At 40.6% G+C, this 16779-nt stretch overlaps 1 protein-coding gene across 1 annotated transcript in view; it reads right to left on the reverse strand.

Annotated features, from left to right (window-relative positions):
• Positions 1-16779, reverse strand: part of LOC147030183 (receptor-type tyrosine-protein phosphatase N2-like) — a 345865-nt gene that overhangs the window by 13144 nt on the left and 315942 nt on the right. Inside the window, exons 18-20 of the mRNA XM_085872166.1 lie at positions 11960-12033; positions 3646-3723; positions 3196-3315 (exon numbers count right to left, since the gene is read on the reverse strand). Of these exons, the coding sequence (XP_085728292.1) occupies positions 3196-3315; positions 3646-3723; positions 11960-12033 (272 nt within the window). The remainder of the gene's footprint in view (positions 1-3195; positions 3316-3645; positions 3724-11959; positions 12034-16779) is intronic.

The following is a 16779-nucleotide window of genomic DNA, read 5'->3' on the forward strand; positions in this document are numbered from 1 at the left end:
ATTCTGACTGGTGGGTCTGGAGAAGAATATTTTTGAAGAAATTTACTAAGTCAGCCATTTTAATCTACTTAAAGTCAAGTGACTGAAACGAGCTTTGCAATTCCTGTTAGGAGTCAGGATAGGAACATTGCTGCCAAATTTCAGCTGGATCAGTCCAGCGGTTTGGCTGGAGAAGTCGAAAAAGGAGATGGACGGACAGCTGGATGGTGTGCGATGACAATACCTGATCTGGAATGTAAATTCCAGAGAAGCTAAAAATTGTCTACTGTGCAATGATCAAATAATTGTGTTTTTGAATGATCCTGACTAACTCCAATTAAAAGATGCAGGGCAACTGTAGTGGGTGAGCCATAAGTATTGTTACTGCCATGTATGTGCCTTATTGCATTTTTTTTCCAATGATAAGTGGTGTAATGCCATACATGTATATCTATTTAATTCACACCACAAACTGACCACAACAACATAACAGGAGCTACAACAAAACATTGTCTCATCAGAGGCCCACAGACACAAATTAAACAATCACGATCGTCGTTTAAATTGTGTTGCGGCCTCTCATGTGCCAATGTGTTCACTACCGTGGTATGTTCAACAGTGTTGCCATTCGTGTGCACCACAATCACCAATTGTAACGCACCATCAAATAATATTATTTGCTACCACCACTGGGAAACAAGGCATATGAACCATGCCGCACACAACCTAGAGGCTCTTCTGCCAGCCCAAGTGGACTATGTGCTATCAACTGGATATAGGTTTTGCACCTGAAATCCCAGTATCATGAGTGAATGGCAAAAAGGTGAGTTTAAAAGTAAATGTAATTAAACAGCAACTTCAGATTACATCAAGTATTATTTAAATAAATAAAAAACAGCACACCTTGCATAATATAAATCAGACCAAGAATAAAACTGTTAAAAGTAAAATAAAACTATTCAGAATGTAAAGAAAAAAAGATTGGACAAACGTGCATGACATTGAAGACAAATAAACAAACAAACAATAAGAAGACGTCGTGCAGAGCACAATACTTGCAAAATCCATAAAACAAATTTGACCTCAAAAATAATTGAATTCAATGACCAAATATGCAACTCCTCTTCAAATTTCAAGTCAATCGGATGAAAATTTACAATTTTAGAAACTCGGCCTATGTTCTCCTTTTGGCCTATGTTGATCTTGAAAATAATTGGTAGTTGAATTCAGTGACCTGACATGAAAATCCTCTTTAAATTTCAAGTCAATGAGATGAAAATTGAGGATTTTAGAAAAAAAACCTCCAAAGTTGTTGACCTTGGGACTATGTTGACCTTGAGACTGTTGACCTTTTGTTCTATTTGACCGAAAAAAATCATTGGCTGGTTGAATTCAATGACCTGAAATATAAATCCTCTTCAAATTTCAAGTCAATCTGATGAAAATTGAGGATTTTAGAGATCTCACCAAAGTTGTTGATCTTTGGCCTATGCTGACCTTTTGGTCTACGTTGACCTCAAAAATAATTGGTGGTTGAATTCAGTGACCTGATATGAAAATCCTCTTCAAATTTCAAGTCAATCGGATGAAAATTGAGGATTTTAGAAATCTCAACTAAGTTATGTTGACCTTTGGCCTATGTTGACCTTTTGACCTCAAAAACAATAGGCTTCTTCCTTTTTTCAAACTCTACTATGTGGTGAAGTTTTGTGAAGATCGGTTTGAAATTGCGACCTGTAGGTGGCAGACAGAGACAGACAGACAGACAGTCAGACAGACAGAATAACAAAATCGACGAACCAATATACGGTACTTGAAAAATCTTCCATTTTGCAAGTAACAAACAAGAAAAAGACATCGTGCAGAACATGATATTTGCAAAATCCACCCCCCTTCTCAAAAGGTTGCCATGGATACATCAAATTGTCGATTTCATCAAGATTAAAATTCACAATCTTGATCAAAGTTCAGGTAAATCGGATAAAATTGATTATTTTTCAGATTGAAATTGATGATTTTAGAAGTTTGACCTTGAGTTGGCCTTTGACCTTTTGACCTCAAAATAGTTGCTTTCCCAATTCTGTGATGGACTATGCAAATTGTGTTCAACTTTCAAGTTAACAGGATGAACATTGACAATTTGTCAGTTGAAAATTGATGATTTTAGAAGTTTGACCTTGAGTTGACCTTTGAGCTTTTGATCTCAAAAATAGATGGTTTCCCAATTCAGTAACGGACTATGCAATTGCTGTTTAGTTTGCAAAGCAATTGGATGAAAATTGATGATTTTCCAAATCTAATTTGAAGATCTAGAAGTTTGACCTTGAATTGACCTTTAACCCCAAAAATAGTTGGTTTCCTAATTCAGTGACGCAATATGCAAATATTGGTCAAATTTCAAGTCAATCGGATGAAAAATGACGATTTCAGAAATTTGACCTTTGAACTCAAAATCAATCGGCTTCTCAGTTGAGTCTGCCTCTACAACTTGGTAACGCTTCTTGACGATCGGTTTAGAATTGTGACCTGTAGGCGACAAACAGACAGGCAAAGAGACAGACAAACAGATAGATCGATAGAATAACAAAGTCGACCGAGCAATATCCTTGAAAAATCTTCGATTTTGCAAGTAACAAGTTGATAAGATTCTCATTACATTTTTATCAGATGTCTCAAAAAAAATCATCGAAGGTTTTTGTGAGGATTCTGCTTCATCTCGATATAGTGAATTCTGGGAAAGCTCCACCAGCGAGTGGAGACCCTCCATTGATTTTAAATCTCAATGGTCTTCGTGCTTTCCAGAAAATGCTCGTGACTTCTAAAAACAATCACGTACGTGCACCAATCTCATTAGCTCTGCTGCCTTTTGGACCCGCCTCCTAAAGGGTGAGCCCAAGAACAAATGAAATTACACTTGGGGGGCGAGTAAGGAAGGTCTCAGGGGCGACCAAATTAGCGTTGGTATTTAAAATGGAGTCAGGCCTTAATATAATCGTGGTCATTCTCTTTGGCTGAAGAAAATAACACACGTTGGTGGTGCATTCGTTATTTAATTCATCCATTTTTGTCATGTTTACTGAGGGGTGAGAGTGATTAAGTGGTTTCTGCCAAGATAGCTCATTATTATCAGCTCAGCCGAATCATAATCCTTTATCTTTTTTATGTGAATAAAACACTTCTCTTCACATTCCTTTCACTGTTGTTAGAAGAGGTCACCTCGTAAATGTGGTAGACAGTAGACCCTTCATCTGGCCAGTAGCACTGTGACTGGCGAACACCATTTTCACATAAAGGAGTAAGCATCACGATGACAACACAGCCACTTTCCCACACCATCTGCCGGCACAGCATGACAAACACAGATCCAGCTTGGTCTCAATTTCTTAAGGTTCGTGCTGACTCCACACAGTACGAACCAATGTGAACCTGAATAAGCGTTTCAGGCATCATGAGCTTTACTCAGTGTACCTCCTGATTATGTTTTCCTCCCGTCATATCTTCATGTTTTGCTCATGACATTAGTTCGCTATTATATTCCACTGCTTCACACAATTTCCTCATATCCATCTTCACAACATTCCCAATTGTTCCCCGTTTCCCATTTTCTCGTTCCAATATACGTCTCCATAACTCTTCTAATTTAATCTTCCTAGTACCGGTGCATACCTGCCAGAAGTCAGGCACGGTGTGAAGGAGAGGACCCTGTGTTGCAATGTAACATGGACTGCGGGGATCATGATCGGTCTATCAAGGGTGGGGGAAATGAGCGGGGGCGGGAGGGGGGCAGAAGAAAGGATTTTCAGCTCTGACTCATATTATTACAAATGAATTGTGATTTACATTTGTTTGTTTCTGTTAAGATTACATGATGTTATTGAGCAATTCTCAAGATAGTAAATGGACTTGTATATGAAGTGTTCATAGCAATAGCATTTCCAAGTTGTATTATAAACCATGGTAGACAAGTGGACAAATAATTATTTTATAACAGACACAGACATAGACACAGACACACCTTCATTTATAATTAAGGTTTTTCTCGCTAAGAACCCTGTTCATTGTTTAACTTGGATGTGCGGTTGTTCGCTGATTGAGTGCTCCATATTCTGAAGGGGACAAGCTGCTGGTGCAGCCATGTGTCTGTTCAATGAATGGAAGCAGTGAAATATCGTAATAGAGAAAAGTATTGTACACCACTCCTTCCCAATTCCATATCCAGGTGATGCAAAACGTCATCGCCGGGTGCCAAAGGAAGGGAGTCCATCCATCCATTGGGACCATAGTCTGAGCAGAGTGTTGGTGCTGCCTAAGAAGTATTCTTGGCGATTAGGCACAATCCTGGACGGGTCACCACTCCGACACAGAATACCAGCAAGGTAGCACTCATTTTGCCGACCTCGGAAGGATGACAGGCAGGAAGGAAAGGGAGGACTCATTTTTTAATCCGCTTTCTTGTTTGTTTCTTTGTTTTACCGAGAAATATCTCAGCCATCCTTTGATCGAGGAAACTAAAATTTAGGGACAAAAGTGAAGATGTGTTTTGGCAAAAACAGTATTGTTTATTGATTAATCAATTAATTGATTAATTACAATTATTATCGATTTTTAATTCCTCATTTATTTCACTTCTCATCCTGGTGACATATCGGGCACCTTTTGAGCAAGGAAGCTGAAAATTGGACATGACAATAAACAAGTGATTTGGCTATAAAGGGGATTTTTATCTTGCCAAAACGAAGTTTTTGCAAGATATGTTAGTCAGCTTGTATGTTTTTTTTAGTTTTTTTTTGTTTGTCTGTAATCACGTATAAAAAATTCTGCAGAGCACAGTTATCATTGGAAATTTTTGTAACTTCGCATATCAGAGGCCTATAGAGGTCCCTTTCAGCGCACAAAATTTTGAAGGTCAAGGTCACTTTGTCGCAAATCAGGGGAGTCGACGAAACCCTTATTTTTTTGAGTAATTTTGATCGGATCGTTTTCAAACTTCATGGGAATATAGTTCATGGTCTGACGCTCAGCTGATTAATTTTTGGTGGCGATTGGCCTTGACCTTCATATGTTTTTTTTTTTCATTTTGGTCTGTAATCACGTATAAATCACTCTGCAGAGCACAGTTATCATTGGAAATTTTTGTGACTTCGCATATCAGAGGCCGATAGAGGTCCCTTTCAGTGCATAAAATTTTGAAGGTCAAGGCCAAAGGTCAAGGTCACTTTGTCGCAAATCAGGGGAGTCGATGAAACCCTTATTTTTTGAGTAATTTTGATCGGATCGTTTTCAAACTTCATGGGAATATAGTTCATGGTCTGACGCTCAGCTGATTAATTTTTGGTGGCGATTGGCCTTGACCTTCATATGTTTTTTTTTTCATTTTGGTCTGTAATCACGTATAAATCGCTCTGCAGAGCACAGTTATCATTGGAAATTTTTGTAACTTCGCATATCAGAGGCCTATAGAGGTCCCTTTCAGCGCATAAAATTTTGAAGGTCAAGGCCAAAGGTCAAGGTCACTTTGTCGCAAATCAGGGGAGTCGATGAAACCCTTATTTTTTGAGTAATTTTGATCGGATAGTCTTCAAACTTCATGGGAATATAGTTCATGGTCTGGCGCTCAGCTGATTAATTTTTGGTGGCGATTGGCCTTGACCTTCATGGTTAGCGCCGCATGTCAAACATATTTGACCCAAGGTCAAATTTTCAAGTTTTAGGAACCATATCGTGTAGTACCTCAAATTGAACACCTCGATGAGTGCTTTCTCGATATGTCAAACTTGAGACATTATGACGTCATTTGGTGACGTTATGAGGCAAAAGCATATTTTTCATGGTTACTCTGTAGAACGATTCTCATCGGAATCTCTCGTAGGCAGATATTCCTCAAGGAGTCGCTCCTGGTGGATAGCAGCTCTGTTCACCTCAGTGTGACCTTAAATAAGTCACACGTGGTCACCTTTTGGCAAGATACGGGTCACCCTGTGGGTGAGAGTGGTTTATTTATTTATTTATAATATGGATACAAACAAACAAACACAACGTAATAGTGACCGAAGCTTTTCATGCTGCACTATTCAGGGTAAAAATCGCAGCAAGTGAAGGAGGAAGTGAAGGCACGTGCTTAAAACGCAGGTCTCAATAAGGTAGACGCTGATTGGTTCAACCGTAATGACGGCACGGTTAATCCAAATGCCCATTGGTCGGCTCATCATCTTCACCTTGAGCTCCCATTGGCTGGAGCAGAGTTCATCGATGATTGACCTTTGCAACCGCATCCTGGAGAGAGGGGGTTGGGTTTCCCCTAAGGTCCATTCACCATTTGTTACCGTACTTCCCTTGATCTTTCCATGCTGAAAGAGACACAGAGATCGTACAAATTCCTTTTGATGACATAATGTTGGATCGGTGGTAAAGGCCCGGTCCAACCTTGACGTTTTAGCCAACGTATGCCGATTTTTGAATTTTTTTTCTAAAACGCTGGCACACGTTGAATACGTTATGGGTAAGTTTTGATAACATTGAGAGCACGCTGAAAAACACTGCCATACGTCGTTGTACGCTGGCTTTAAACGTTGTACTTTTCGGTTGTCCTCATTTTTTCATGCTTGAAATTTCACGACGTATGCCGGCGTATGACTCACACGTTCCGCTACGCTGGCCAGAAGTTGTATGCACGGTCTGCGATCGTTGACAGACGTCAACACATGCTACTTGTAAGTTAATCATAAGTTGAGACACGCCGAGGTAATGTTTAGCGTACCCGAAACTTATTTCTAACCTATGATTAACGTGTTGTTGGCACGTTACGCGATCGTTGCCACACATCGACAGACGTTACTTTTAAGTTACTCATAGGATGAAAGACGTCGGTATAATGGATCGTCCTTGCATCGGCGTCCACGGCCACGGCCAGGACACTTATTTGCAGCATTCTTCAAACTTTTCTTCGGCATGACGAGGATGTTCACACTTCGATGTCTAGCTTGGCTATGATTCCAATTGTCCATCGGCAGCGTCTATTTAAAATAGTCGAGTTTGAGCGTTTTAACACGTTCAGAAGAAACGCTTCAAATTTCAAAACCCCAGCGTCAAAAAACAAAGGCGAGTGACAGCAATTTAAATCGTTCATTGTAAACAATGAAAATGGCTGAGTGGTACCGTTTAAAAGTCGTTGAGTGTAAAAAAATCCAATTGTTGAGCGCAAGCGTCTACTTTCAATAGTGGGGTTTGAGCGATTTAACACGTTCAATAGAAACTATTAAAATTTCCGAGCGCCAGCGTCAAAAAACAAAGGCGAGTCACAGCAATTTAAATCGTTCATTGTAAACAATGAAAATAGCTGAGTGGTACCGTTTAAAAGTCGTTGAGTGTAAAAAAAATCCAATTGTTTAGCGCAAGCGTCTACTTTCAATAGTGGAGATGCAGCCATTTAAATCGTTGAGTGGCAGCCTATGAACCTACCCGTGGACACGCGGACACAAGGACGATCCATCATAACACACACCCTCGCCCTCACACTCACCTACTACTGCCAACATGAACAAACTACTACTAATACTAATACTGATACTGATACTGATACTGCTGACATGGACATCGACTCAAAAAGGAACTCGAAAACACTGTTGGGTTCCCTTTTATGAGCAGCATTTTTATATACCAATTCCCAAAACTGCTGGGAACACGTCTTTATATGGCAGTTGTAACCTAGAAACACGTTCATTTTTTTTTTTTTTTGTCGACCGGAAGACGTCATTGGAATACGTCTACATACGTCGATGTGTGTTGGGACTACGTAAAGAATTGGTTCAAAGCACGTCAAACACAAGTTAGAAATAAGTTTCGCGTAAAAAAGACATTACCGCGACGTGTTTCGACTTGAGTAGCTTATAAGTAGCCTTTGTGGACGTGTGTAAGCGTCCACATATCGTGTGTAAAACTTATCCCCATCGCATGCGGAACGTGTGTCATATGCCGAGTACGTCGTAACATTTTGAACATGTTTAAAATTTCTTGACGTACTCTACTTACTACGACGTAGGATAGCGTACTTTAGCGTTCTACTCACGTATACCAAACTTACTCATACCGTATTTGACGTGCCCCAACGTTTTAGACACATTTTTCTTAGGTCGGCATACGCTGGCAAGATCGCCAAGGTGTGACCGCGATGTTGACACTTCCATTTCTACGGCAGTTATGATTCGAATCGTTGTGCGTCAGCCTTTTAATAGGCTACGTCACGACATCGTCGGCGATGCGTGCAACGCGCTATGCCGAAGTTAGACTATCGTTGGGCATCGGTTGTGTAGGCCGACAACAGGTCAGCATTCGTTGGTATAAGTTATCTATAACACAACGAAACGTTCTGTGTCCATTACTAATATGTTATGCATACGACCAACTCGTTATGAATACGTCCAAATCTTAAAAAAAAAACATCAAAAGTTCAACGTCAGCCAGCGTTTTACATACATTTTAATACGTTGCCATCACTGGCTAAAACGTCAAGGTGCGACCGGGCCTTAAGGATGAAGGTTGCTTCCAACATACATAAATGAAACTAGCTCCTACCTTGGCTCAATATCCTGAGCATATCTGCATTGTACTGGTATGCACAGATAGGGTTGGAAACCAGGTGCTGTGCAATGGCAGATGAAGCAGGTACAGTGGCCGGTGGTTGCAGGATATTTCTACATGCTTGCACTGGTTGTGTTCGAACCCTCACAATCTTTCTTTGAATCGCGAAGGGGATGTGTTGCTTGATCTGATCAGCCAATCTTAGTGTTGTGCGGCCCACGTACCGAGCTTCACATCGGCACTTAAACTCATAAATAACATTTCTGGTTTGTAAGGTGTGCAGCACATCCTTGTTGACTGACGTCAGCAAACGGCGAGAGGTAAAGATTACTCAGGATTGCACAGCCAGAAACGTGTTGGACACAATATGTTTGATTTGTACTTCAAACCTTCGTGATGATTGCCCTTTTCAGGGCATCCTGAGAAAGACTGGACATTTGTCCGGACCAATTTTCTGATCTGTTGTCGTGTTTAGAAACTTGTGTATGTATCTCTTAATGATATGCTCAGGATAACCATTCTCACCGAGTATATTAATGATTTTGTTCATTTTAGCAGGAAGATTACAAGGTGAACAAATCCTCTGTGCTCTGTTAACCAGGCATGGCTCAACACTCTCCATCCAGCGCTGAAGTTTACCATGGAGCTGGAATCATGAAACACGTTACGGTTTTTGGACGTGTTGGTTGATAGATCCAACCTTGGTTTCACAACATCCGTCTACCGGAAGCCCACTTTCATAGGGGCAGTATACTCGATGGGACTCCAACAGCTCCATGAGAAACAAAATTGCCTTTATCAATATCCTGGTTAAGAGAGCACAGAGAATTTGTTCACCTTATAATCTTCCTTCTGAAATGGACAAAATCATGAATATACTCAGTGAGAATGGTTATCCTGAGCATATCATGAAGAGATACATACACAGGTTTCTAAACACGATAAAAGATCAGAAGATTGGTCCGGACAGATGTCCAGTCTATATCAGGATGCCCTGGAAAGGGCAATCATCATGAAGGTTTGAAGTACAAATCAAACATATTGTGTCCAACACGTTTCTGGCTGTGCAACTCCGAGTAATCTTTACCTCTCGCCGTTTGCTGACGTCAGTCAACAAGGATGTGCTCCCCACCTCACAAACCAGCAATGTTATTTATGAGTTTAAGTGCCGATGTGAAGCTCGGTACGTGGGCCACACAACACGAAGATTAGCTGATCGGATCAAACAACACATCCCCCTGGCGATTCGAAGAAAGATTGTGAGGGTTAGAACACAACCAGTGCGAGCATGTAGAAATATCCAGCAACAACCGGCCACGGTACCTGCTTCATCTGCCATTGCACAGCACCTGGTTGCCAACACTATCTGTGCAGACCAGTACAATGCAGATATGTTCAGGATATTGAGCCAACGTTGGAGCTCATTTCATTTACGTACTGTTTGTTGGAAGGAACCTTCATCCTTACCACCGAGATCCAATATCATGTTGTCAAAAGGAATTTGTACGATCTCTGTATCTCTTTCAGCATGGAAAGATCAAGGGAAGTATGGTAACAAATGGTGAATGGACCTTAGGGGAAACCCATCCCCCCTCTCTCCAGGATGTGGTTGCAAACGTCAATCATCGACGAACTCTGCTCCAGCCAATGGGAGCTCGAGGTGAAGATGATGAGCCGACCAATGGGCATTCGGATTAACCGTGACGTCATAAGGGTTGAACCAATCAGCGTCTACCTTATTGAGACCTGCGTATAAAGCACACGCCTTCACTTGCTGCGATTTTTACCCTGAAGAGTGCAGCACGAAAAGCTTCGGTCACTATTATGTCGTGTTTGTTTGTATCCATATTAAAGTTCTGTAGTACCAAACATCTGTTTAAATATTGATAAATGAATTAAATCGATTATTTTCTTCTTTGCTTTCCAGGTGATATCTCAGCCATCCTTTGAGCTTGGAAGCTGAAATTTGGGGACAAAAGTGAAGATGTTCTTTGGCAAAAATGCAATTTTTCAACTTTTTTGATTAACCAATTAATTGATTAATCACTTCGTTATTATTGATTTATTCGTTTATTTATTTTATTTCCCATCCTGGCAAAATCTCAGGCACTTTTTGAGCTCGGAAGCTGATATTTGGATATGATCGTGAACAATTAATTTGGCGAAAAAGGGTATTTTTGATTTATTGATTAATCAATTAATCGATTAATAATTATTCATTTTTCGAAGAATTACGTAATTTTCAAAAAGTTACAGATTTGGATGAAACAGTGGTGGTTTTGGTGTGCTATTCGCCAATTAATTAAGAAATTAATTATTTTATGATTATTTATTTTAATTAGGCAATTAATCAATCAATTATTGTACATCTCCATGTGCTGCACGGCGGCATCGCCGGGTACCGAAGGCGCCCCAGCAATGTTGCGCACTGGAGGATTTGTTATTTATTTATTTGGCATGGGTGTGGTGTACCTTGAATGTATCTCTACTTGTTTTGTTATTATATTTTGGATGAATAATATCCCCAAACAAATGCACCACAATAAGTTTGTAAAGTCGCATTATTGCAATTCTACATCATATGCAAGTGTACTTTACAGAAAATGTAGTGACATCAAACTTTATATATGAGGGTGTTTTGAAATTGACCTGTACTTTTGTTTGTAGTTGTAACTATAGGTTCATATGTGTGTTACATACTCATAAACGATACTTACTACATTACTATCCTCCGTCTTTGAGATAACTCTTATCCAATCAGAGTGAAAGCTCTTAAAATTCTTCAATTTCGAAGTTAATAGGGAATGTGGATAGCGAGTACAAGAGACCATTCTTAATTGTCTCATTTGTCAAGATCTTCCTTGACAGGAAATCATCATGAAGCTGTGTACTCAATCAACCATAAACTTCAACAGGGTTGATGTTTACATTGATCAGAAAAGTTAAAATTATTCGCTGTTCCACCTTCTTTGCTCTCACAATTTTCCCCATTTTGATTCAGCAATTGCATTACAGCAGGAAACGGGTGATTACGGGAAATGGTTCCCAACACTACAATGACAAATTCACTCATTCAACAAAAATAATTAATTCATGCATGCTGTCGTAATGTGTAGAAGATCCAGGTGAGCTTTGAACCACCCTTACATTTAATTCTAATGAATCACTCGGTCATCGTGTGAATAATTATTTGTTGTAGGGAGGGGGAGGGCATGGGAGATTGGTTTGAAGAGCTCCCAATTAACCATAATCAACCAGCAAACAAGCTTCCACTGTTATAACTCATAATTTGAATGAAATAAACATTAAGACACAATTGCCTACAATTAGAAAGAAAAATAAAATTAAAATAAATATTTCCTTCGGACGACGAGGTACATTCATTCGCAAGCTTAGGACATACAATAGGGCTTGCATTGATGTAGTCACACTGTGCATGATTGTATTCTGCCTTCACCTTCACCCGGGCATGGTCATCTAGAACAGAAATGACAGATATAAGGGGAGAGGAACAATTATTATCCGTCAAGTAGCAAGTCACACAAGTTTACAAAAGTTTACATTAACATCAATATTTTATTTTAAAAAAGGTCTCATGCCTGCCTCAATCAAATTTGCAAAGGAAATATCATTCCATAATACATGACATCAGACATGCTGACATCAAAAATAATGAAACGCAAATACCTTTTCTGACAAATGGAGAGAAAGAGATCTCTCCTGAACATGACTAACAACCCTTGAGAGTAAGTGAGTGTGCAAGCCTGAATATTAACGGAGGTCTTGGACATGTTTCCTCATGGAAATGCTTATTCCACAGTGAAGGGGGAGGGGGACTGTTGACAAAGTTGAACACGTCACCTTCAGGCCAAAGGCCAGAGAATGTGATCATGAAAAGTCATGGCAACGATTGTCAAAGCATTACTCACGACCCCTTATCATAAGTTCAAAATGCATGGTCATTCAATGTACAACATCTGTTTCTGCCTTAAAGCTTGAACATCGTCGAAACTAAATCAGCATAAAATGTCAGACTGTATACAATATGGCATCACATTCACAGAGCTTGAAAGATACTGGGAAGCCTGGTGTTAGCTTAATGGTTAGGGTCTTGAGTTCAAGCCCGTCTTCAACCGTTGAATTAACAACAGGTGGGTTAACAGCCTGCCATCCTTCTGAGGTTGGCAAAATGTGCATCAGCGTGCTGGTAACGGGGCATTGCATTAGTGGCACAGCTGTGTCCCCAGAAAAAAATGATGTGGCCAAGCAGCCATAGGCTGCATCCAAATAAATAAATAAATAAATAAATAACGATACCAAGAATCAATTTGAAGCAAAATGCCTCATTTACATAACTGAAGTCAGCAGTGATGTCACATTGGATTGAGCAATCAATGGAAAGATGAACCAGAGGGGAGAAATCCTTTGCCTAATTGAAGTAGTTCACTAAACACAAGAGATCTTTCTGTGGCTGAACAAATACAGGAGAGAGAAAGAAAGAGAGAGAGAAAGAGAGAGAAGGAGAGAGAAAGAGAGAGAGAAGGAGAGAGAAAGAGAGAGAGAAGGAGAGAGAAAGAGAGAGAGAGAAGGAGAGAGAAAGAAGGAAAGAGAAGGAGAGAGAAAGAAGGAAAGAGAAGGAGAGAGAAAGAAGGAAAGAGAAGGAGAGAGAAAGAAGGAAAGAGAAGGAGAGAGAAAGAAGGAAAGAGAAGGAGAGAGAGAAAGAAGGAGACGGAGACGGAGACGGAGACGGAGACGGAGACGGAGACGGAGAGGGAGACGGAGACGGAGCAGGAGACGGAGACGGAGAGGGAGAGGGAGAGGGAGAAGGATAGGGAGAGGGAGAGGGAGAGGGAGAGGGAGAGGGAGAGGGAGAGGGAGAGGGAGAGGGAGAGGGAGAGGGAGAGGGAGAGGGAGAGGGAGAGGGAGAGGGAGAGGGAGAGGGAGAGGGAGAGGGAGAGGGAGAGGGAGAGGGAGAGGGAGAGGGAGAGGGAGAGGGAGAGGGAGAGGGAGAGGGAGAGGGAGAGAGAGAGAGAGAGAGAGAGAGAGAGAGAGAGAGAGAGAGAGAGAGAGAGAGAGAGAGAGAGAGAGAGAGAGAGAGAATCAACAGAGTGTTGTATGTACTTGTAATGTGCAACATAAGGTTTGTATATGTTCACAGGTAATGTCAGGTAGCCGATATATGGTTAGATAATGGAATGTGTCACAAGGATTATGAATGTGTCCTTGCTATAATTCACGGACCGGTGTTTGTGCGTTTGTCAGGCTACTCTTCTTTCAGGTCTGGCCCAATTACATCCAGACTTGCTACAGAGGATCAGCATGACCCCAATTAATGTATAGGGGTGTTTTTATCTTTGCCGGTGATCTTGGGGGGAGGTGAGGGAAGGGGGGATGCAAATTCTCTCTGTAAATGTGTATCGTGTAGCGCCGCCTCGAGGTGTGGGAGGGTATTACAAGTCTCCACCATTTCCAGTGCAGTGAGGTGTTTTGAATAATAAGTAGTTGGAATGTTTTTCTTTCATGCACATAACCTGTTATTTTTTTATCCTATACAGAGCTGTCACTTGCCTATACACTGCCTAAATAAAATAATGCATCAGAAGAACGTGTTGCATGTTTGGAACAAGATCGCCCTTTGGATGGGTACTCTGCTAGTAATAATACATTAAAACCTGATCAAGCAAGGAAAGGACTGGTAAACTTCTTTAGGTAAAGGAGTAAGCTTTGGGTAAAGTTAGTAAGTGAGGTTGCCATTTGACAATATGAACAAAGCTGAGGTCATGTATCTACCGATGTGGGCCCACAAACGCAGTTGTGTTGTGGACCCACTGTTTGGAGAAGTATTGGGTAGAAATGATCAACTTCGATGAAGAATAGCATCCAAGGGCTGGCAGTATGACAGAGGAATGCACATTTGCTCTGGAGCTGTCTGGCCCACTGGGTTCAAATCTCACAAATCTTGACTTGGCTGTAAACTGTCATCCTCGTATCTCCCAGGCTGGTTGATTCATCAATGTGTGTGTCTATCTCAGATAGACATTAAACTGTGCATCGTGTCTGGTGGCATTAGTTGGTGGACATTAAAGATCTCATTACTTGTGTGCTGGCAAAATTCCAAATCTCCCCTCTAACCTACAGGGGGCACTGCATCAGCAGCACAGCTGTGCCCCCAGCACGTGATACCACTGTAGTGGATAATCTCATCTCAGACAGTTGGAAAATCAGTCATTCAATTACAGATTACTGGAGTAGATCACACAACTAGGTGTATAACTATTTTGAGGTTTGTGATGAAGGTTAGAGTGTTGTAGAATTACTATCATTTGCAACATCCATAAAATGTTAATAGCCATTTTATAATGTTCAATAAATTATGATTTTTTTTGGGGGGGTTACAGCTTTATGGGAAAAAGTGTGCAATGCATGTGCAAGCGTCAGGAGGCTGAGGGTAGTGTATAAATGATGAAAGTAGAGTTTACGGAATTAAAATTGAAAAATGAGAGACAAGGACTTGTATTCAGTAAAAGGGGAGGGGTACGAGGGTGTAAATCAAAATAAAGGGTAGTGATAGAAATGTAATGAGAAAACTGTGAATGTGGAGTCAGATGGCGACATCGGCCAAGGAACATCTCGTATCCCAAAATATAGATTGGAAAATGGGACAAAAAGGAAAATATAGAGGAGCCAAACACAAAAATAATGCATTTGACCAATGGGCATGGCAGTGAACAAGAGAAAAAACAACTACCTGTTCAAGGCATTTAAATTCAGATTGAATTTCAGATGTATGATGGTAAGGATGGAGATTTGAGATTCAAACTCCGAGCCTGTGACATGATCGCATTGAGATGAAATGAGATATGAAATACAGAGGTGCGGACGTCTCCAGTTCCCTTATAAAGCCTGTCAATATAAACATCCAGACTTATCTTCCTGGGCCAATAAATGAAACATTTCAAACCGCCATGTCAGTCGAGCACTGCTTGTCTCGACTCGATCTACCATAACGGGAAATACAGACAGCTTGCCGTTATTCGACGACACTGATTTTTTATCAGGTAAATGGATGTAGTCAAAGAGGTGAGTTTTGTTTGAAATTAGAAGGAATTCAGTTTCCGCAGTAAACTATATAGCACACCTTCGATTATGACCGCATGGAACAAAACCAGTACAATCAGCCAAATGGGATGAGCTCTGGCGTCAGTCACTTGGGTTTACAAAGGTTATCGGTCATGGACGTTTTGTAACGTGATGCCCTTTTAATTACATTTTTTTTTTTAACCCCAAGTGAAATCCCAATGTCACATTGGCAGATCTCCATCCATACAAAAGACTGTCCTCAAGCAAACCTGGAGCATTTTATGAGAGGCTGATGTTCTACAAAGTCTGTTTGATATCAATCATTTTCAGAGGAGCAATCCAGGTCTTATAAGTCTCACTTTGGGTTATATTCATATTGCAGACACAAGCGAAATGAGGGAAGAAAATTTGAGAAAACGAAAATCAGCGGATAGGATATGGAAGGGAAGTTAGAGCGTAGGAGCGTTGAGGGCAGGAGGAAGAAAAAGAAAATGAGGTTGAGAAGAGAAATAGAGGGGGGGGGGGATAATGCAAGGCATACGCGGGTGGGAATATGGAACTTTCTAAATGACGTATCAATGCTATATTAGGCTTTTTGCGCATGTGCTGCGTGTGTGTGTGTGTGTGTCTGTGTGTGTGTGTGTGTGTGTGTGTGTGTGTGTGTGTGTGTGTGTGTGTGTGTGTGTGTGTGTGTGTGTGTGTGTGTGTGTGTTTACAGTGATTCGGTTTGGCTCACCGGGCACTTTTAACCTGCCTTTGCCAGTGCAAATCTGTGATTCAAATAGTCTTTTAAACATAGTTTTCAGCATTTAGACAAAATATTAGCAATTTCAAAATGGCTAACAATAATTGTTGTGTTCCTGAATGAAAATTGGACTCAGAAATAAGAGAAATAACCATGGATTTGAGGTGGTGAGTTCATAACATTTCCTGTTAATACAAATGAGCAGTGGCAGTGGATATATAAAACACACACACAAACACATTTCTCCTTTTATCAATAGATGCAAAAATTGAGTCTAACTTATCTTGTGGTGCCAGAATCGAATAAACAGTACATTAATGTCAACCGTCCCAGCTTCTCCATCCCCCCCGCCCCCAACCAAACCAACATGACAAAGAGGAAAATCATTTCAAACTTAC

This window comes from Eptatretus burgeri, chromosome 3 (assembly GCF_056783735.1).
Source record: "Eptatretus burgeri isolate ZD-2024b chromosome 3, Ebu_testis_v1, whole genome shotgun sequence".
Taxonomy (NCBI): Eukaryota; Metazoa; Chordata; class Myxini; order Myxiniformes; family Myxinidae; genus Eptatretus; species Eptatretus burgeri.